This window comes from Nelusetta ayraudi, unplaced genomic scaffold (genome assembly GCF_046127955.1).
Source record: "Nelusetta ayraudi isolate G7.1 ecotype Tasmania unplaced genomic scaffold, CSIRO-AGI_Nayr_v1 ptg000008l, whole genome shotgun sequence".
Lineage (NCBI taxonomy): Eukaryota > Metazoa > Chordata > Actinopteri > Tetraodontiformes > Monacanthidae > Nelusetta > Nelusetta ayraudi.
Genome location: NW_027466058.1, coordinates 448,135 through 469,311, shown reverse-complemented (window position 1 = coordinate 469,311; position 21,177 = coordinate 448,135). Strand labels below are relative to the sequence as shown.

The following is a 21,177-nucleotide window of genomic DNA, read 5'->3' as shown; positions in this document are numbered from 1 at the left end:
TGTAAAAATACAGTTTCTTCCAAACAAATATGTTATTTTTTTTTGTTATGTGGCTTGTTGCCTGCGTGTCTGGTTGTTGGTGTACAGTTTTGGTGTGCTCACAGTATAGTCACATGTCCGTTTGTATCAATCGATCCCTGCTTTGGGTGAATGGAGTAATTGCTGCGGTTCAATGAATTGGTTGGAAGAGCAGCTGTGTCCAGCATTACATTGATTTGTTGTGTGTGTACGTGCGAGTGTGTGCGTGCGTGTGTAGTCTTGCAGTGTCGGGATTATATAACCGCGGTCCCTTGATAGTCATCGTCAATAGAGGGTGTTGATCTGCCGCAGCTGACTGACCGTTCACCCTGCGCTTACAGACTGAGGTTAATCTGAGAGGTGTCTGTCATCAGATTAGAGTCAAGATGATGATTCAGAGGAGCTGGCCACGCTTTGGCAAAATCATGCTCTGCAAAAAAACCAACAAATTCTCTGCTGCCCGTCCGGAAGGTTTTGAAGCGGCGTTGAAACACGCCTTTGTTTGGCTCCTCATTGGATCAAGATGTGTCTTGTGAAAATATTCAAATTGGCGAACCAAGTTGTTCTGTGGAGACGGACCAACGCCCAAGATGACAGAAGATCAACCAGCTCGAAATTGAGCAGAATGTTTCCGCGGAGCACCGTTGGGTCAAATCAATTATTTCAGCCTGGTCTGGGTTCCACTGTTTGTGTTTATGTGTCCTGTACAAATGCCAAATCATGCTGACAGAGTGTTTACTGGCCAGCAGGGTGAAAAAAACAACCTAATCCCTCCCTTTACATGGTTGTTTATTGTATTTATTCTCCTGTTATTGCCATTGGTTCACTGTATGTGGGAAAAAAAAACAGTTATGATCATAATGTGGAGAAGGGATGGGATTAAATAAGCAAATGCTTCTCCCTACTCCTTTTTAAACATGTTATGTTAATATAATTTCTATTTGTTCTTGGTTGATTTAAGTGTTTTCATTTGTTATTTCGTTTTTTTTTAAGACTTATTTGTATTTGTTCTACTCACACGTTTGAAATAAAGCCTCGATTCATTCATTCATCCTCATAAAAATGAATTTATTTGAATCATTTAGACACTATGGCAGCACTGGGATGAAAACTCCCCACTTTGACACAATGAAACATTCAATAACAGAACTTTCTCTCTGCCTCAGCTCTCCAAAATGGTCCTCACTCTGTTTGCTCTGCTTTTGGCTGCACCCGTGTTGCCGTCTGTTGACGTGTAATCCTCTCAAAAAGCCCATTTGAAAACTTCACTGGTCGACCAGGCATAATCCCCCGTGAACTCGTAAGTACCTGAATATGTTTGATTGTAAGAGAGGGGAAAGCTGGCGGGGTGGGTTGGGAGGGGAGAGAGAGAGAGAGAGAGAGAGAAAGAGAGAGAGAGAGTAAGAGAGAGAGAGAGAGAGAGAGAGAGAGAGAGAGAGAGAGAGAGAGAGAGAGAGAGAGAGAGAGAGAGAGAGAGAGAGAGAGAGAGAGAGAGAGAAAATAAAACACAGCCACGCACACTCTGGTCTCCTGCCACACATTTGGATTCAAACTAATGTAATCCAGTGGCAAGCTGACATAAACCTCTGGCCAGTATGAAATAATTAATCTGTGAAAATCATCTGTGACGTCAAAATCATAGCGGCCTTACATAAACTCAGCTGGAGAGGACATCATCATTTATTGCACCGCAGGCACCAGCCTCTGCTAAAGGCTTCAACACCTGCAATCCAGTGGTAACTATGCAGTGTTGCTACATGACAGACCAGCAGTTAAAACATGTTTCAAGAATTTTTTACAAACATCTGAACTCTCAAGTAATTCCTGTTTTATCTGCAGGTGATCAAATTAGCTACAATAAACTGGAGACCTTAGCAATGACTTGTGGGAGAGGGCTGTCGCATTGCACGTGTCATTACTATGTAATTGCACAACATCTCCCCTCCACTGCCAGGCTGTTGTCAAATAATCTGTTTAGTAACGCTGAGCAGACGACTTCCATTGTGTGGTGTTGAGCTCTCGACATCATCTTTGTTGCGCTAGGCGGGTGTCTATTTGGGCCAGTGATGAACACAAATACTGTTGGGTGACTCAACAATGGCTTCTGTTATTAATAAATTTATTCACGGTTTGATTGTTTATTTGTTGCAATAAATTCTCAGTAAATTTCGTGCAATGTTATGTAATACTGAGAACTTATTAGTCCAACAAATGTGAGCGAGTAATATTGAAATAAGATCTTTATGGTAAAATGAGAAAGTCTGGTGAAAGACAAACAATTTGCTTTTAATATGTATATTAAAAAAAACCTTTAACACCACTTTAATCTATATGTTTGATATTTTTTGAAGGGAATAACAAAGACAAAATAAACAGTCAGATTGTTGGAATTCTTTATTAACGATACACACGTGGGTACTTCCAATGGGGTTTAAACCAATCACTCTGCGGGAATGTATAAATTAAACACTTCAAGTATCTTTGTGATACAGCAAGTTCACAGCACTACACATTACACCAACAACTCCATCAAATCTGTCTGGACAGGACAGGATTGTGTAGGATGACTTTCATCCAGATGACTAACATATGGAGGCCAGATGTTCTCCACTAACTAATCTTGAAGGATTTCCAAGAACTTTACACTTAAGCTATTTATTCATTTACGCGGTGGACGTTCAGATTGTAGGCTCGGTCTCAAGTACTTTTTTTTTTTTTTTAAGCCTCTTCATCTTCTCTTTTAGACCTATAAAAGACATATAAAAGACATATAAAAAAGACATATATAAAAGAACCCGCCTCTGTCCTTTATTTATCTGATCTCTAAGAAATTTGAACAAAAACGCAAGAATGCTTCGGTGGAAAAAGCTGTCGTTGCGAAGAGAAACTTTGTCAGTGGCCAGTGGTGTGGGAAAAAAATAGAGAAAAGTGAAAAAAAGGTGTTAGAACCCTGTGGACAAGTTAATTATTTTTCACCTTAGAAGATGTCTATCTTGCTGATTTAATTATTTTGTTTTGTTTTCCTGTAAATTACAATTTTGTCGGATTACGCCAAAGTTAAGACAGAGTGTTGCAACAATCTGTTTGTTTTTGACACAATGACATTTGAACATTTTTGGAGTCAAAAATGAAGAGGAAGACACATAAACACATAAATAAACTATACTGACATGGACGCACGGCTGGCCTGGCCAATGCAGCAGGTGTCACCCTATGAAAACCTATTTGTTGTGATGCTGCTTATTCTGAAACATGGAAAATTATTTTTTTTCCCCAAAGGCTCATGAACTGAATTTGATCTTAAAGCAACAAGCTAATGACTGTATAGGGGAAACATTATTAGTAATCATATGCATAAGTCAAAGGGGTTTAAAACATTAAGGAGAAGCCACATTTTTATTAAATTCTACACTCTAATCTAAGCGTGATTACCAGAAAGCCATTATGACTTTTCAGATGCTGTTAAACTCCCCCTCTAAAGACTTTTGTCCTGTAAATCTGGAGGAGAGCACAACGTCCACTTAATCTGGAGCCGCCGACTAAGCTGTAACTTGTTGTGGGGGCTGTGTGCTGAAGAATGGTCCTCTTGTTTCGAGGATTATCTCTGCTCCACTCTGCCACACAGACAACCCTCACAACAACGCCAGAGCATGTCGAGACAACAGACCTAAACAGAGTTCACAGCTGACATTGACATTGACGACTTGGTTATCTCAGCGTCACCTGACAGAAGCAGTTGTTTTAGGTTTGAAACGCCGACACAAGGTACAAAAATAGATCTTTTGATTGATGTTACACGTCAGCGGTTCAAGCCTGGCAACAACACCCGCTGTACAATTTGTGCTTCAAGAATTCTTAACTGGTAACAGACTGTTTATTTCCTTCAATGAGCTGCGGATGACTTTCATTGTGAGCTTATTTTAAGAAAGGCCTTCAGGAGACAAACACTATCCAACATGTTGACTGGTAAATAAACTGAGCTTAGAACAAAAGTCACTCTCCGCTCACTGAAGGAAAGTATTCAAACCTTTATACCAATTTGTATGCCCTACTTTTTCTTTTTCTCTTGTTCCTAACGCTGACTGCAACGGCACACTGATCTGCCGTTAAATATGAAAATCCTTGTGACACTTATTTGTGCTTGATTCCTCAGTCAGTCCGCTGTGTTTTTCAAATACCACTGCACAGACAACACACACATGTGCACCCAAACACCTAAAACAAGTCTAAATACCTGTGAGAAAACCACCAGAGCAGTCAGACTGGGTAATAATTGTATGCTTCATTTATTTGGACTTGTTCTCAATTTGAGGCACTTCGATCTTTTCCCCAGTGAGGAACTGCCAGATGCCTCCTCTGTAGTTCTCATTGCCCAAAGCGTACAGGAAGACGTTGAAGGTGGGAGAGGTCTTAGCCAGGATGGGAGCCATCTGCAGAAAGGGCAGCGAGAATCAGAGGCTTGTTGGTGTGGCCTCCGCACAAATTCAGCCGGACACAATCAGCAGTGAATTAAAGCTCTTACTTGTGGTATTTAGCGTTCACTAGAATGGTCTGTCTTATCTAAATGTAAGGACTTTTGCTTTTACATCGAAGGTCACTTTCAGTGATTATGTTTGAAAGGTCAAGGATTTGGTGTCCATTACCATCCTGAGCTTGGGTGAGACCAGGTTGGCGTTCTCCACGGCGGCGTAGAAGGCCAGAATGCCGTAGGGACCCCAGCAGAGCAGCATGGTTTTAAGAGGAGTGTTGGGGTTGAACTGCAGAGTGAGTGGAAGGCGGGGAGGGGGGTAAATATGGGAAGGAATGAAAAGTGAAGGAGGGAGAAAAAAACAGTCAAAGAGTTTGAGTGAGAATCAGGGTCTTTAAAGAGTGAAGGAGACTTTTGTCATGAGGTTTTATTACTTAGGAGCAAGTCACAAGCCTGGGATCATGGCCCCTGGGCAGAATCTGGTCAAGGGAACCAATTGCTGTAATGGCGCGGATCAGAACGGACACTATTCTGAGTCAGGGCTTTAACCCCTTCCAGTTGGGGTTGATCCCATAGTTTGACATAAGCAGTAGCAAGCTAATTTTTCTTTCTATAAAAAATCAAATGGAAAACCGAGCAGGCACTGCCAGTGTAAACATATGTCATCTCAGTTAAGATGTTGAAGTTTTCTTTTGGTCTTGTGCTCCACTGACAATACAACTACGAAATCCAGTGGAACCATAAAATCAAGAAAAATGGCTTCAGCAAATAACACATGAGTCTGAATTGTCTGACTGAAAGGTTCCTGCAACCTGCTGACCAGTTGAACCACCAATTACATTTGGACAAGGCAACTTTTCTTGCATAGTAGATGGGAGTAAACAGAAGTATGCTCACTCAAAATACGTCATTTGGGTGGCCGCTGACGTTTGAAAAGGTTCCTCTTAGCACGACATGTCTGTTCATTTCCCCATGACTTGCTAAAAGATGTCGACAATTAGCAAAGATCAAAAGGGGGATGCAGTACTTCCTAATTATATATTCATGCTTTGGTTGGATTTCAATTTGCTTCGCACAAGAACTATGCCATGTGCAGTGAGTCCACACAAGCGTGTGCTTGTCTGGAATGTAGCTAAGCTGCTTTGACTTGGACGAGCCTGTGGTATTCGCCAGTAATATTTCTTCTCCCTGAAAAATGACATCACTGCTTCATGTGTGACATGTTCTCTTAAAAAAAAAGAAGGTTGGGGGTGTGAATGGATAGCAACACATTTAGCCATATATTTGTTTTTGTTTTTTCACGCCACATATTTTTGGAGCACTTTGAGATTTCTGGGTCCTGAAAAAGCTCAGTTCTGTGTGTTTAGGAGGCCCATCAGGAGTTTATATTGACTTTTCCCCTGGAAGGAGTCATGCGCTCACAGAGGAATTTAAAGACAAATACCATTAATGTAAGAAACCATTTTTGTTTTTGTTGTTTATAGACAATCCTGACACACTAATTGGGCAGATATACCTTGTCCCTTTGACTTTATTATCTTTATTATCTTGGCGGGGGAGAGAAGTCTTCTTTCAAAACTCCTCAGATAACAGCGACTATAGAGGTTATGCAACATAAAGTAAAGCAACTTGATTCAGGCCCAAGGCACTGCACTTCTGACCTCACTGCTCACAGATAGTGTTCGCTCGCGGCTCTTCACCGACAACTCATTCTGTAGTTAAGTGCCTGTTTTGCCCCCATGGCAAGGCTGTTAGTTAATATGATCACTGACCCCCTCTGAGTGGATACATGATCATATAAAAGGAATTATTTTCATTTCTTCCACTGGTTGACGCTTAAGTAGACAGCTTAAAAAGTGGTGCATATTTGTGCAACAGAGTGTTCCCATAGCCTGGGCCCCACATATCACATCTTCCTCTGTAGTTAGAATATAAACTCCTTTATAAAAACTTACTTTGGGGTTTCCGGTCTTCTTGAATTTCTGTGCAATGGACTGATAGGAGGACATGACAACAAACACCTGGATGGCCATGTTGAAGATGGCCATGGGGATCAGGTACGACACGTAGTTTCTGTGGGGGGAAATAGTGCACAAAGGCCTCAGCGACAAAAGGGGAACAGCGGAAATATGCGTTTATCTTGCACGATGGAAGCTTGCGCATGCCCACCTGTCTCCCTTGGTGTAATCCAGAGTGCAGCAGGTCCTCAGGGGCTCGTAGTCGTACTCTCCCCAGCCGATGAGGGGCATGGCGGACCAGAAGGCGGTGAAGAGCCAGATAAACACAGCCAGAGTGATGGCACTGCTCCACTGCAGTTTTGTCCCTGGGGGAAGAGTGGAAAAACAGGAAATGTGGATGAGCCTCGATATTAAACCCGCTGACAGACGAGATGAACTTTGGACATTACTGTTGCAGCGCTGCACGCTTTTGATCTTGGCCTTTACACTGAATTCCGAGAGTCCTTTCAAACTGCCTTGTGGATCAAAGACACCTCTCTCAAGCCTGGCAGCCCTGATTACATCAGACCCACAGCAGGAGGTTGTGCAGCAGTGCACCAAAAATCTGCAGGGGGTCTGGTGGATGTGACAAAAAAGCTTGAGGCATCCACCTGCTCTCAGAATGTCAATCTAATAGAGCTTCATGATGGATGTGTGTCTAATTGGAATCCTAAAGCTTCAAGTAAACAATGTTTGTTAATTTCCCTGAGGGAGTCATCCCAAAGGGATCAATAAAGTATCTATCTATCTATCTATCTGTTTGGGGTGAGCTCTCAACGGGACCAGCATCAGGTTTTCTCCTGACAGAGCTGAATGTAGCCATTATCTATGACTTTTGCTATTTAACTGCTCAGTTTTTGCATTATTAACAATAACTAAATGCATCTACAAAGCTCTATTTGCAAGCCTATTTGCACAGCATGTTGTAAGTTGTTTCCTCATCCATATGCTGTAAGTATCAGAAGATATATATATATATTTTTTTAGAAATCCAATCTAAGGAAACAGTTTTTCATTGTTGCTGTTTTGTATTTGTGTCAGCAGGACACGAGCCCGAACACTTACTGGTGCAGTACTGGTGGTATCTATCCCAGGCGATGGCGGCAATGAAGTGGATGCTGGCAAGAGCTGTCATGAAACCCTGGAAACCGTGAGTCTGGCAACCCTCTGAGCCGTATGGCCAGTACCTGTAGGTGTGGCGAGAGGGACACCGTCAAAACACAGTGGTTTCACTGAAGGAGGGCACATCTTAACCACAACATTCATTCCCTGCGCTCCTGTCTAACGGCACATTCAACAGACATCTGGCCATGGCAGCATATTGATCTGTGGCAACATTGACTTCCATAGAATCCATTGATTTTTTTTAAATATGGGTGACCCTGAGTGTAATGTGTCTGTGGAATATGCGTTTATTATCAGAGGGAATGCTGACCTGTTGCTACACTCACTGTGACATTGTGAATTGGAAGACAACTCGTTAGTAAAATGGGATTGGAGTTGCATGAACGGCGCTTTGTGTGAAATGTTTCTCTGTAGTTATTCCTCAGAGAATTAATTTTAAATTTCCAGTATATTCTTTGAGTTCTGTGGAAGTATTGTGAAAATAGACAAATGTGCAATGTTCAAGTTGATGAAATTGTAGTATTTACAAAAAGAGTGATCTTCATGTTGGTTCTTGTGTTTTCAAACGTAAATGGAAATATGTAGCGTAATGATAATCTCGTTTCGGACGGAGCAGAGACTGTGGTGAACAGCAGTCGCTTGAAGCATGTGTCTTGCTTACTGTGTTTGCTGAATAACCCCCCGCCCCCGTGGTATGTATGCCTGCACTCCGCCAGTGGGTTATTCCAAATAACTCAAGCGTGAAACGGATGCACTGATCGTAAAGCTCAACCCCCCCCCACAGAGCTGAGGGAGCGATTAAAACCGCAACTCGCTGACCCACGCGCCGTTGTTCGCCCATATACATTTCGTTCGGGCTTTTTTGTTGATTTATTTATTTATTTATTTATTTCCCCCCTCACTGTGGTTATTGCGAAACGGGGGCAGTTACATCACTCACCTCAGGAAGCTGGAGAACGCGGCGACCGTGGCGTTCATGGAGATGCCAATGTCGGCCATGGCCAAGCTGAACACCAGGAAATTGCTGGGGGTCCTCAGCTCGCGCACCTTGAGGAAAGCCACGATGGTCACGGCGTTGAGAAGGATGCCCAGCAGACCTGCATGGTGACAGGGAGCGAGAGGGAATTAAATAATAATAAATACATTAAAAAAAAAAAAAAAAAAAACACACGAATGAAACGCATCGTGCGGCGGAGAGGAGCGGAGGAATCTGCGAGCAGGCAGCGATGCACGTTGCGTCACATGCAGCGTTTTTCCACCCCCTTCTCCTCAGTAAACACAGACGCCCTTTTTCCAAACAAAATCATCTTTCAATGCCGCCCCAGTTCGCCAAGTTGGCGCACGGCGGGTGTATGTTTCCGATGGTTTCTCCTCTACGGAACTGTCACATGGGTGGTGCAGCGCTGCGAGTGCAGCTCCCTGCCCTTGCGCACTCGCAACGGGTTTGGCGCCGCTCCAGCACAAAATGACCAAAACATAAACACACGCACACGCACACACTCGCAGGCGCACACTACTCACCCTCCACCAGCAGGAACGATCCCATAGAAAACACATCGAACTCGGAGAAGCCCTCCGGTAAAGGGTAAGACGACACCATCCTTGCGAAGCCCGACGCGACCTGAAAGTGCAGCTGTCAACACACTTTGCGCTCCTCCGAGTCCTTTTTTCCAACGATGTGCCTCGACAATGAGCGGCCGGAGCCCCGCTTTTAAAGGGACATTTCACGTGAAAAGCATACACTTTATTATGCAAATCCTCGCCCACCCCGCGCTACGCTGCCCCAATCCGTGCAGGAATGTCTTAATGAACATAACCACACAAACGCAAGCGTTAATGCGTACTTGCCCCACCGCAACAACTAAAGCCCTCAATTAGTTGCACAAGAAGCCTTTGTGTCTGTGCGTCCCGGCGAGGATGCAGCCGCCGCTGCTGATGTCAAGCGACGAGACAAGCCATTGGACGAAGCCCGTAAGCTCTACGTAGCTTTAAGGGGGACACAACAGGTGTCCGCAGGGCTGTCGGTATCGGTGAAAACAACACCCCAAACAAAAACAAAAATAGGCTGCCTCGGTGTCATGGTAACAGTGATGCCGACAAAGCATCCTCATCAAAAGCCCAATAATACATTTATTTTTGCTTTAGGACGTCGTTCCACGCGCAATTGTCCAGAGCATGCTGGGAAATTAGTGCTGTTTTGTTTAGTCCCCCCCAGTATGGTAAGATGGAATCTTTTGTAAATGGAGTCTGTATTAATGATTATGCTGCACACCTCAGGCGCTAAAATCCGCTCTTCATGCAGATAGCCTGTCTGCATGAAGTCATCAAATAAAACAGAAAATCCCTTGTAAAAAGCACCAATTTGGTCTGAATCAATCTCTGGATTTCTGTACAAGAAGCGGAATAAGGTGTGCTACAATCACCCCCGTTTTAGATGATCGGCATAAATCATTCATGCTTGTATTGCAAAATCGGTACCAGCTTTTCATGGCCAATAGGCACACAATCCTGACTTTATGGGGCTAAAGTCTATTTCGGTCACAGGGATTAAAAGATCAGAGGTGAATATTTGTCTGATTCCTAATCATACAAATGATCAACATCTATGCGTCCTATCAATCCTATACCAGAAATACCTGGTTCTGTTCATTTATTCAGAAATCTGTCAATAATTTAGTATGTTAGAACACTGGGACTTGGCTAAATGTCCTTGTTCTTCAGCGCTGTGGAGAAGAAACAAAGGTTCGAGGCCTGCAGTCGTTTTAGATTTCTTTGAAAACTGTTTTTTCTCCTAATTTCTATTAGAACAAATTAAGAGAAACATTGTAAGCGTACGTATATATACATTTACGTTTGCGCACTAAGGATGACATTGCATTTGAAATATGCCAGTCTTCAAGTTCAGTAAAGGGCAGCTTTACTGGCTCCAGCAAATACGATTAACTTCTTGCAGAACAATATGGAATGTGTAAGTTTTTACACGAGGATCTCTTGCTCAACACATTCAGTTCCTGAGCACAGAGGTACACGGTTCTGTGAGTCCTGGGGCTCAAAGGGGTTTTTAACACTGTGAAGGCAAACAATTGGACCAAGGCCAAATAAAGGGCAACCAATTGGGGACAAAATAATAGTAATGATTAACTTTGGTTGCATATCATGTTTCAGAAACCTTAAATGTTTCGAATTCTTAAGTGGAAATATTAGAAAATTGCTGGAAATGTGTGTGTGTGTGTGCACGTTTTTTTTTGTTTTTTTTTTAAATAAACACAAAAATGCGTCACGGAAAAAAAAGAAATATGTATTTTTGTGTGAGTACATTGGTGATGCAGACTCACTCAATAGGAGGTGGGCAGTTTACTCTACTTTCTAATGTTTGCTTGCAATGTCTGTATTTAGCTCAATTATCCTAGTCGCATTTTTGTTTTGTAACTATTCGGTTTTCGAGCTTCTTGCTGCCAAGTTGTGGAAACACGTCCCCAGCCAGTGTTTCCTCATCAGGTTGGCAAACTTTCAAACAGCAGCCGAGTGTAACACTGAACTTTGAATGATACAAATGAGTAGCTACATGATGACGGACAGGTGCCAAATAACAAGGTGTATGTTGCAATGCCAAAGTTTTATAGTTGGTGGCATTTACCCCCCTCAGTGCCCCGTTGTAGTCTCAAACTGTGTCCAAATGGATTACTGACGTCAGATCTGAATGCCACAAAGACTCTTTCATTTTGTACACAGTCATTAACTGTTATTGTATTGGCTGTTTGAATTGCATTCTGTACTTTTGATCAATGTTATTCTCATTTTAAACTAATAAGGATGAAAGTATAAATACATTATGCATCGTGATTTTACAATGTTATACTGTAGACCTATTTTGTATCTTAATTGGCTGTAACTGTCCACTATATGTGTTGAGGAGTCAAAACAAAACATTCCTGAATCTAAAAACAACAACAAAAATCCAATAACACTCACAACTAAACCAAACAAAAGACACTCATTAAATATTAAAAAAAAAAGATCAGTTGAAAGTTGAAGGACTCCAAGGTAACTACCAAAGGCTATGATATCGGGCCACCTTGTGGTAAAACAGTGTGCTGTCCACTCACAGATTAACAGTCACGGCAGGACTCAAGTGAACAAGCTACATTTGAGAGAGGGAGAGAGAGAGAGAGAGAGTGAAAAAAAAAAAAATCCAAACGTCGCAGTGGATTATGACCATTTCGGAAGTGTTTTTCTGTGATAATAAATAGGGACGTCTCTGCGCAGCCTATCGGATTCTGGGATGCAATGCGCATCCAGATGAAAAGAACGCCAGTCCTTTCGCTAATCCTTGTCTATCCTTTTTTATCTCAGGACTCATAGCAGTCGGATCACTATGGGACAACGAAGCGGCGGGAGAAAGCCATGCGGATAAAATTGATATAAATTTAAGGAAAACGCAAGTCACGTTGACTTTTGTGGGCGCAAACTCGGGCGCATGTAGTCAGGCTGCGTATGCGTAAAAGTGGGCCAAAATGTTGCTCGTCCTGCTGCTGGGGCTCTACGTGGCCGCAGGTGAACTTGTTTCCCCGGTGAGCTCCTGCCCGTCGCAGTGCAGCTGTTTTTACCACAACCTGAGCGATGGATCCAAGGCCAGGTAAGCGCCACGTCTCGGCGGTAGGGTCTCGTGCATTGTTTTTTTTTGGGTGGGTGGGTGGGAGTTAATGCCCACGGACGTATCTCAAGACGGGTCTTGTCCCCCTCACGAGGACAGATGTTTTGCACCGCGGTGAACACGTGTACAAAAGATAATTCAGGGAGTGCATGACGGTCCAATTTTATTTAATGCAGGATTATCTCCCAAAGGCACTTTCAGACCCACGTCTATGCGTTTATGCGAGTTTGGATGGATTGGATTTTTATTTTCAGACCTAATAGCCCCAGTTTTTATCCGACCTGTAGATTAACAAAATGTTTCTTCTGATTCAGTAATTGACACTGGAAAAATTGTCAACTGTTTTGCACAGTGCAAGACTGTCAAATTTTTATACTATGTTTTTTGTGAAACAAAAATCTCCTTTTATCCCCCCATAGGAGCGTGATTTGCAATGATCCCGAGATATCTCTTGTGCCTGCTGGCTTCCCTGTTGATACATCCAAATTACGGATTGAGAAGACAGCCATCCAGCGGATACCGAGCGAAGCCTTCAACTACCTCTCCAGTCTGGAATTCCTTTGGATGTCTTTCAACACGCTGTCCGCCCTGAACCCGGATAGTTTCCGAGGGCTGTTCAACCTGGAAGAGCTGCGTCTGGACGGGAATGCCCTCACCGCCTTTCCCTGGGAATCCCTCATGGATATGCCCAGCCTCAGACTTCTCGATTTGCACAACAACCAGCTCACATTGCTGCCAGCTGAGGCCACCACGTACATCAAGAACCTGACCTACCTGGACCTTTCCAGCAACAGTCTCCTGACCCTACCGTCAGAGGTGCTGTCCACCTGGCTGGCGGTGAAACCGGTGCAAGGCCCAGAGAGCTCTAAAATGATACTTGGTAAGGAGCCATGCCATTGTGAACCTGCATCATCAGGTCAAAGTTTAGACTGGCCGTTTGGGACGAAATGTGTAAGTTAAGGGAATTGCGTAAATTGGTTTTCGACAGGGAAGCATCTTTAGCATCATCTGGGTTAAAACATTTCTGAGCAACTCAGTTTTGGACTGAATTGTGAATAAAGGAAATATCCAGTTAAGATATTGCATAAGGTTTAAAACATCCAATAACTTGACTTTTAAAAGACAAGCATAACCCTATAGTAGCCTTTATTGAGTTTTTAATAGTGCATAAAACTGTGAAATGAGCTGCTAAGGAAATGGTTTTAATTGATTACTAATTGGTGACAACAGTTCCTGTTGACTGTTGAGACCATATTCTTTAAAACAAAGCAGTAGACTGTTTATTACATGTTTAAAACTAATTTTCTTTTGAATTGGTCTTATTTTATTTATTTTTTCATATTTGGTAAATGTTACAATGGGGGTGAAAGCAAGGTTGAACCACCCAATGTGATTTTGGTTTTCATGATTATGGTCTATCACAAAAGACTCATTCTCACACATGCTTTCAAAAAATAAAACTCTTTCAGTTGGACTATTTTTCTGTCCACGTTCATACGTATGTCAAAGTCTATGGAAGCAGCATTAGGCAATTGTTTTGGTTGTACAAACTGGTTAGTCTCCACGCTCACAGTGCATTTCAGTACTGCACCCTCTCACCGCTTGGTAACACTTTTTAATTTTTTGTGTTGAAGCCAACATCCAGCTTGTCGCAGATGTTCCGGGTTTGGTGACTGGCACAAGGGAAAATAACTGTTTATACTGACCTTGACCACAAGACCACTGCCATCACTGCCATGTTCATCATCATCATCATCATCATCATCATCATCATCATCATCATCATCGCTGTGGTAATGGTCATGATGTAGTTTATGAATTAAACGTTAATCCTCTTACAGGATTACCATCCTAACATCCACACACTGGCCATCTGCAGGCCAGTCTATCAATTTGCACACAGCTGGACCCTCTGCTCTCTGTGGCCTCACATCTACCTTCACCCTCCAGGTCTCCATGACAACCCCTGGGTGTGTGACTGCCGGCTCTACGATCTGGTCCAGTTCCAGAAGTTTCCGACTCTCTCTGTGGCATTCATTGACACAAGGCTCCGGTGCTCGGCGCCCGAGAGCGTCTCAGGGGTCCTGTTCAGTGACACGGAGCTGCGGCGCTGTCAGCTCCCACGCATCCACACAGCTGTGGCAAAAGTCCGAAGCGCCGTTGGAAACAATGTGCTCCTCCGCTGTGGAACCATTGGAGTCCCCATTCCAGACCTCACATGGCGCAGGGCAGATGGGAGAATCCTGAATGGAACAGGTGAACCAGCTTAGTGTCTCTCTCTGTATTATGACTGAGATCAGATGTTTCTTTGTATATTTTGTAGCTGTATTATGATTGAAAAATTTCTGTGCGCCACTCTCTTCCACTAAATATAAATACTCTCCCCTTCTGCTTCCACAGTCCAGCAGGAAATCTCAAAGGAAGGAATCACTTGGTCCATCCTCAGTGTTCCAGCAGTGTCCTATCGCGATTCAGGGAAGTACATCTGCAAAGCCAGTAACTATGCAGGAAACGCCGAAGCTGTCATTTCTCTCGTCATCTCCAACACACCAAAGCCCGAGGGGAACCAAACCAACAGTGACAAAAAGGCCAAAGTCAAGAAACCAAACCAGCTGGGCAAAGCTGCCTACCAAGAGAAGTTGGTGGCCAGGTATGTTGTCCCAACTACAAGTCCTTCATCCGTGCCAGCACTGGATCCAGGTCTTCCAACTGGTCTCGGTCCTGATCCTGGACTGGCCAGCTACAGCCTGGTGGATAAAGCCACACCAGCGCCTGCCACCTCCTCCAATCCAGATGCACTCCTGGATCTGGAGAAGACCAACCTTAGCAACCTGGCGGCAAACACTTCATCGCTGCAGCAGGACCCTGACAGGGTGGTCCGCTCGGTCAAGGTGGTGGGGGACACAGACAATACCATTTCTCTGAACTGGAGAGCCCCCAAAGCCAAAAACACGACGGCGTTCAGCGTTCTCTACGCTGTGTTTGGTGAGAGGGACATGAGAAAGATCAACGTAGGGGCGGGACAGAACCGCGTCACCATCGAGGGCCTCGTTCCCAGGACCAAGTACATTGCCTGCGTGTGCGTTAGGGGGCTGATCCCTAAGAAGGAGCAGTGCGTTATATTTTCAACGGACGAGGCCGCCAGTGCCACCGGCACCCAGAGGCTGATCAACGTCATCGTGATCACGGTGGCCTGTATAATTGCCGTGCCGCTTACCGTCATCGTGTGCTGCGGGGCGCTGAAGAGACGCATCCAGAAGTACTGGGGGAAGAAATCCAAGGACATCCAAGACTCCTATGTGACCTTTGAAACTCTGTCGCCGGGCACTAAGGCCAAGGGCCTCGAGGGCGAGTATTTGAACAAACTGAACCCCGAGGAGTCCAACAGGCTGCTGTCGGCCCGATCCAGCTTGGACTCCGAGGCCACAGCCAAGATCGAAGGACAGCCTAATGAGTACTTCTGCTGACATCATGCTCCAGCTCCGGCTCCCGCTCCGCCGCACCAAAACCCTCACGCCCGCCTGCACGCGCGGCCCGGCCCCGTTCCCACCCACACCCCTACCCCGACCCCCAACGCCCATTCACACCCTGTTCGTCATCACCAGCTGCCTCTCCATCCCCACTACCACCCACATCCTTACCCCCACCACTACCCGCTCTCCCACTCGCCGCAACATCCTGACGTCAGCCCCCCTCCCACACGCTCCCACACGCCTACGCCTTGGGATTCCCCTCCACCTGTCCCTCCTCGCTGGATCATGCCACCAACTCCGCCACCACAGAGAGCCAACTTCTATCAAAGGACTTTTGCACGCTGCACAATCATGGAAATATCAGTTTAGGGAATGTTTTCCACTTCGGAATCGGACTGTGTAGAATAAACGTTTCTCTCATTTATTGCATTTCTCAGTAATGTATCAGTATATCAACGCTAAGGCAAACACTCAAACACACTCATGCTTTTATGTCAGAAAGAATGTTTTTTTTTTAAATCACAAAGCCTGTAAGAGAAAAAAAAAAAGCTTTAAGAGCTAATAGTGCATGACCCTCATTGTGGTTTATTTCATCACACTTGCATGGCCCAGCGAAGAAACCTCTGCAACCTGATCTGATTTTTAAAGGGAACTCAACGGTTGATTGTTTGCGTGACATGTTCTGTGTGTATGATTTGTATATACTTCACTGGGCATTTTACACTTACACATACAGTCAAGTCTGTGCCTCTGTGTATATATATGTCATATGTTCTCAGAGAGGATATACACATTGGCACGGTTAAGCACGCTGGTGACTGGAGAAACGCTGGAGCTGGAGAGAAGTACGGAACTATGACGTTTTGTAAATAGGGTGGAAATGATGCGAAATGAAATCTTTAAAAAACAAAAAAACATTTATATTCCCAGCAATGAGACACAACTAAAAAATATCTCCATGTACCTGTTTTGTGCCACCTAGAGGCATCATTTCCCCATTAAATGTAGATCTATTTATTCCAATGATCTTTGGATATAGTAAATAAACTTTTATAAATATATGTCTATAGCTCCACTCAGTGTTACACTGCACTCTTCTGCCTCTTCCTTTACAAAAAAACAGGGTTCTAATGATTTTATTCACTTAGATTTGTAAACATCCAATTAATAGAGGTAACACTTTATAATAATAAATATTTCAGAAAAGGGTGTGTGTTGTGATGGCCTTTATTTCCAGTGATTTATTGATGCTAGCTCTGCTTTCTTTCTTTCTCCCTTCCTTTCTCTTTCTCTCTCTTTCTTTCTTTGTATCTTTCTTTCTTTGACCAAAAGGATTGCACATGACAACTTAACACAAACACCTACTCTAGTGGGTCAGACCTTCTAACACCAGCCGCAAGTGTTAACCGTGCCTGCTTTGCCCAATTAGACGCCACTTGTTCTGTATCCACCTGCCACGTCAGAGATTAAGCCTAATAGGCTTCCCTCGTCTGTCGCACTCTGCTTGTCCTCAGCACGAATGTAGTCCCCCGAGGTTTACAGGAATTTTTGCGGACTATGGACATAATTTGCTTCCTGCTGTCGCTACTTGTGTTCAGCCTTCAAGCGTATGGAACTCTGCCTCATTGTTTACATGGGTGCACCTGTGTAGATGATCGCCTCGGAAGGTAAGACCTTGTTTAACTCGGCGTAAGAAACGCACCAAGATGGAGGTATTTTTAACCCATGTAACTGTGTCACTGGGTGATAACAGATATGTTCAAATGTACGATTATGATAATGCACCAGACAGCTGAAGGAATTTAATCCCCACACCAAGATCTGTTTTTGAGTTCTAAAGAGATTACGGTAACCATGTGTTCAATCAAACTGTTTTCCTGTGATCGCAGGTCGCTCATTTGTATGGAGGAGGGAGCGTTTGGGGCCATACCAGGGAACCTCCCACATGACATGACCAAAATACGCATTGAAAAGTCTCACTTCACCGAAATACCCAGGCGGGCATTCTCCCAGACTACTTCCTTGGAGAACCTGTGGCTGAACTTCAACGATATCACAGTGATTAACTCAAAAGGCCTGGAAGGTTTGGGGAACCTGACTGAGCTGCGTCTGCAGGGGAACAAGCTGCGTTCAGTACCATGGACAGCGTTCGAGGACACACCGGCCCTAAAGATCCTGGACCTGAAGCACAACCAGCTGGACGTCCTGCCGGAGCACGCGTTAAGATTTTTGCCACATCTGACTTACTTAGACTTATCCTTCAATCGGCTGACGGTCATATCAAAGGAGGTCTTCCAAAACTGGCCCCTGTACCAAAGATTGCAGAGCCCGGTGGTGCGGGAGGACAGCGCGTTCGGCTCGAACGTGGTGCTGGCGCTGCACGACAACGCGTGGCTGTGCGACTGCCGCCTGAAGGGCTTCGTGGAGTTCATCAGGTCACTAAGCCCCCCGATTATACTGATGAACTCCTACTTGACCTGCTCAGGTCCGGACTTTAGGGCAAGCAAGTTTTTCCATGAGGTAGAGCTGCAGGCGTGCATTCGGCCCGTCGTCACCGTACCGTCCGCCAACATCACCCTGCCCCTGGGCGCCAACGTCACCCTCCGCTGCCTGGCCAAGGCCAGGCCAGACCCCACGGTGTGGTGGACATATGGCCTGAAGTTAATCAGAGGATTTCATGGTAAGAGATTGGTATCATCCAAACACCCAACTCAAGTAAAATCTTGGGCAAATTAGACACTTTAACATCTCTTAATCACAGTCTCCTAACCCCATTTTAAGATCAGGGAGGGTCAAATCTGGACACGGGTCCACTGTCATGAAATCATCGCTGATTCCCTCAATCTGCACATCAGTGTTGATTAAGTGTGTTGGAGATTATAGTGTACTCTAGCCTACCTAATGTTGGGCTACTGAGTAATTAAGTAAACATCCGCATTAGTCTTAACCTAGAGTGGACTGCTTACCGCAGATCATGGCTGTTAGTAACCAGGCCATCAGAAACTAATAGCAACCGCTGCAGGACCTCTATGCTGTCGCTGACAGTCATCTGTCTCCTTTGATATGATCGGTCTTGCAACCGTGGAGTTGCCATCGCTGAGACTCTCGAGCGTTTCAATGCATGGGATTTAAAAGCAAAACTACAAAATTTAAGCATAAATAAGCATGAATAATCAACCCTGTTAGACTTTATGATTCCTCAACATACCCCTAACAAAAAGACGCTCTGTTCCTGCAGAGTCTCTGGAACGGGTGGACGAGGACACCATCAGATCCCTACTGGTCATCCCTTCTCTACACGCAGCTGACCGCGGTGTCTACTCCTGCACTGCCGTCAACTTCATTGGCAACTCCTCGGCCAACGTTCTCCTGGACGTCCAATCTCCCAGCGGCTCCCAACTGCCAATCCATCCGGTGGCTCCTCCCGCTGCCGGCGACGACAACGTCTACATTGACATTCGCATCACCAAGCAGACTGTGCGCGGCCTCTCTATTGAATGGTTCGCCACGTTGGACCGGCCTTCTGAGACTTGGTTCACCGTCCACTTTGGTCGCGTGGACGCTGAAAAGAAAGAGATGATCTACATCGGCCCGGGGATCAACTCCTACTCCGTCACCGATCTGATGCCTGCGACCAAATATGAAATCTGCGTAACCCTCAAGAACCAGACGCCTCGTCCCGGGCAGTGCGTTGTGTTTGTGACAGGTAGTGATGTCACAGAGATGGAACAGAGGCAGAAGCTGATTCACATTGTGGTGATTGTTCTGGCCATGGTGTTGGCTGTACCTATCGGCATGTACGCCTGCACCACAGACATTAAGCCGGCCTGCCTGGACACGATCATGGCCTGTTGGAAGAACCGGCGAAGGGAAAGTGCCTCGGCGGGGATCGAGCGCAACAGGCAAGGCACCTTCGACAGTCTGCAGGCTGCCAGCGACGAGGGACTCGTTGCCAAAGATACCAGTGAGGAGAGGAAGGTGAGGAGGAGGTCAGAAGACAGGCTGAATAGGGGCAAAGCGGACCATAGCAGACTTACAGCTGAACTGTATTAACTTGCTGTTTGATAAAACTACAGAAGACTTGGCTTTGAGCCGCTCTGTCCGAGCCAGCATACACTAATTTCTTTGTAAAACCGTACCAAAGATCTCTCATATGATGCCGACTTTGCAGTCAAAATCATCTTTAAGAGAAATGACGCTGTTGTCTGCCTTTGGTTTTAACCTTATCTCTTCCTCTGTTCTAGGACGAGGAGTTTGTTGCAAAGATGTGAATGGTGAGCGTTATGTCAAGAGTTTTACTCGAGGACTGTAAAGAATGTGCTGCACTTTGTCTGGAATGCGACACGTTGTTTTGTTTTGACATACATTGGTGTCACGTTCTCAATTCTTGCTTTGTGGAAAGCCTTAGTTACTGAATTGAAGTGAAAAAGTGAAGATGTTTTAAAAACGTTTTTTTTTTTTTTTTTTAGCACATTAACATTTGTTTTATGTAAATAAATATACTGACTAGACTAATTCCCAATTGGATATATGTTAGCTGTTGTCTATTGGTTTGATTAATTCAAACCATAAAATACATATGGGTATTTTAGATGGGGATAATGTGAGGGCATCATAATGTTGATTCTTTGTTTAACTAGTGCAGTGTGTGGCACTCTATAACTAGTTAACTCATTACCACAAAAATAGATGATCAGATATGCCTGAATATTTCAGATGCAGTTTATTATAAGCCTTACAGTGTTATTAAAATTCAGCAGCAAGGTAGCAATGGAAATGGCATTAAACTTTTTAGTTTTGATACATTTTTTATTATCAAGTGTATTTTATTGAAGCATTTTACCGCTTATTCTTTATATTTAAGACTAGTAATTCAGGTTTAAGAAGACGTTCACAATTTTCCTGAGAATGTTTCACAACAGTAGTTTACAGTCCTCGCAAATGGCCAAATGTCCTCTGTGTTTTATGCAAAGATCAGTCGTGCTGCAGCGCATCGAATTGGATAAGTTGGAATTCCCTGAAATGTAAAGTTTTGTCCAGCATATGTTCAATCTCCACTCGGCTGTCCACTGTGCGTCACAGTCCCTTGTCGTCTGCTTCTGGGAACAACACACGGCAGCCATGCGTCACACTTGATCTGCGCCGCACGTCCCAGACAGATGGCACATCGGATAGTCCTCGGCCAATGGCATTGTTCATTTGACATAATACCCAAACACTGGCATTCTCTCCAATATCCTCCCCAGCCGCCACTCCGTGATCATGAGCTTCTCTTTGTTGACTAAATGGTGGCTCTTATTTCTAGAGTGCGTGCGTACACATGCACACACACACACACACGCACACACAGACACACACACACACAGACACACACACACACGCGCACGCACACACACACAAACGCACGTATACACACGCACACACACACACACGCACGCACAC

The 21,177-nt window shown here is 44.5% G+C and overlaps 3 protein-coding genes across 3 annotated transcripts; 2 read left to right on the top strand and 1 right to left on the bottom strand.

Annotated features, from left to right (window-relative positions):
* Window positions 1-4,285: 4,285 nt before the first annotated feature.
* Window positions 4,286-9,558, bottom strand: rgra (retinal G protein coupled receptor a). Its single transcript, XM_076018462.1, has 7 exons — window positions 9,130-9,558; window positions 8,549-8,705; window positions 7,549-7,670; window positions 6,656-6,809; window positions 6,442-6,559; window positions 4,662-4,775; window positions 4,286-4,448 (listed from the first exon to the last, which is right to left on the bottom strand). Exons 1-7 carry the CDS (start codon window positions 9,206-9,208, stop codon window positions 4,305-4,307), a joined length of 888 nt encoding a protein of 295 aa, XP_075874577.1. The 5' UTR covers window positions 9,209-9,558; the 3' UTR covers window positions 4,286-4,304.
* A 1,555-nt stretch (window positions 9,559-11,113) lies between these two features.
* On the top strand, window positions 11,114-16,929 carry lrit1a (leucine-rich repeat, immunoglobulin-like and transmembrane domains 1a). The gene is made up of 4 exons (XM_076018463.1): window positions 11,114-12,244; window positions 12,682-13,142; window positions 14,213-14,518; window positions 14,663-16,929. Exons 1-4 carry the CDS (start codon window positions 12,123-12,125, stop codon window positions 15,727-15,729), a joined length of 1,956 nt encoding a protein of 651 aa, XP_075874578.1. The 5' UTR covers window positions 11,114-12,122; the 3' UTR covers window positions 15,730-16,929.
* A 702-nt stretch (window positions 16,930-17,631) lies between these two features.
* Window positions 17,632-21,109, top strand: lrit2 (leucine-rich repeat, immunoglobulin-like and transmembrane domains 2). The gene is made up of 2 exons (XM_076018400.1): window positions 17,632-18,415; window positions 18,974-21,109. The coding sequence occupies exons 1-2, from the start codon at window positions 17,638-17,640 to the stop codon at window positions 19,786-19,788; spliced, it is 1,593 nt and encodes a 530-aa protein (XP_075874515.1). The 5' UTR covers window positions 17,632-17,637; the 3' UTR covers window positions 19,789-21,109.
* Window positions 21,110-21,177: the final 68 nt, after the last annotated feature.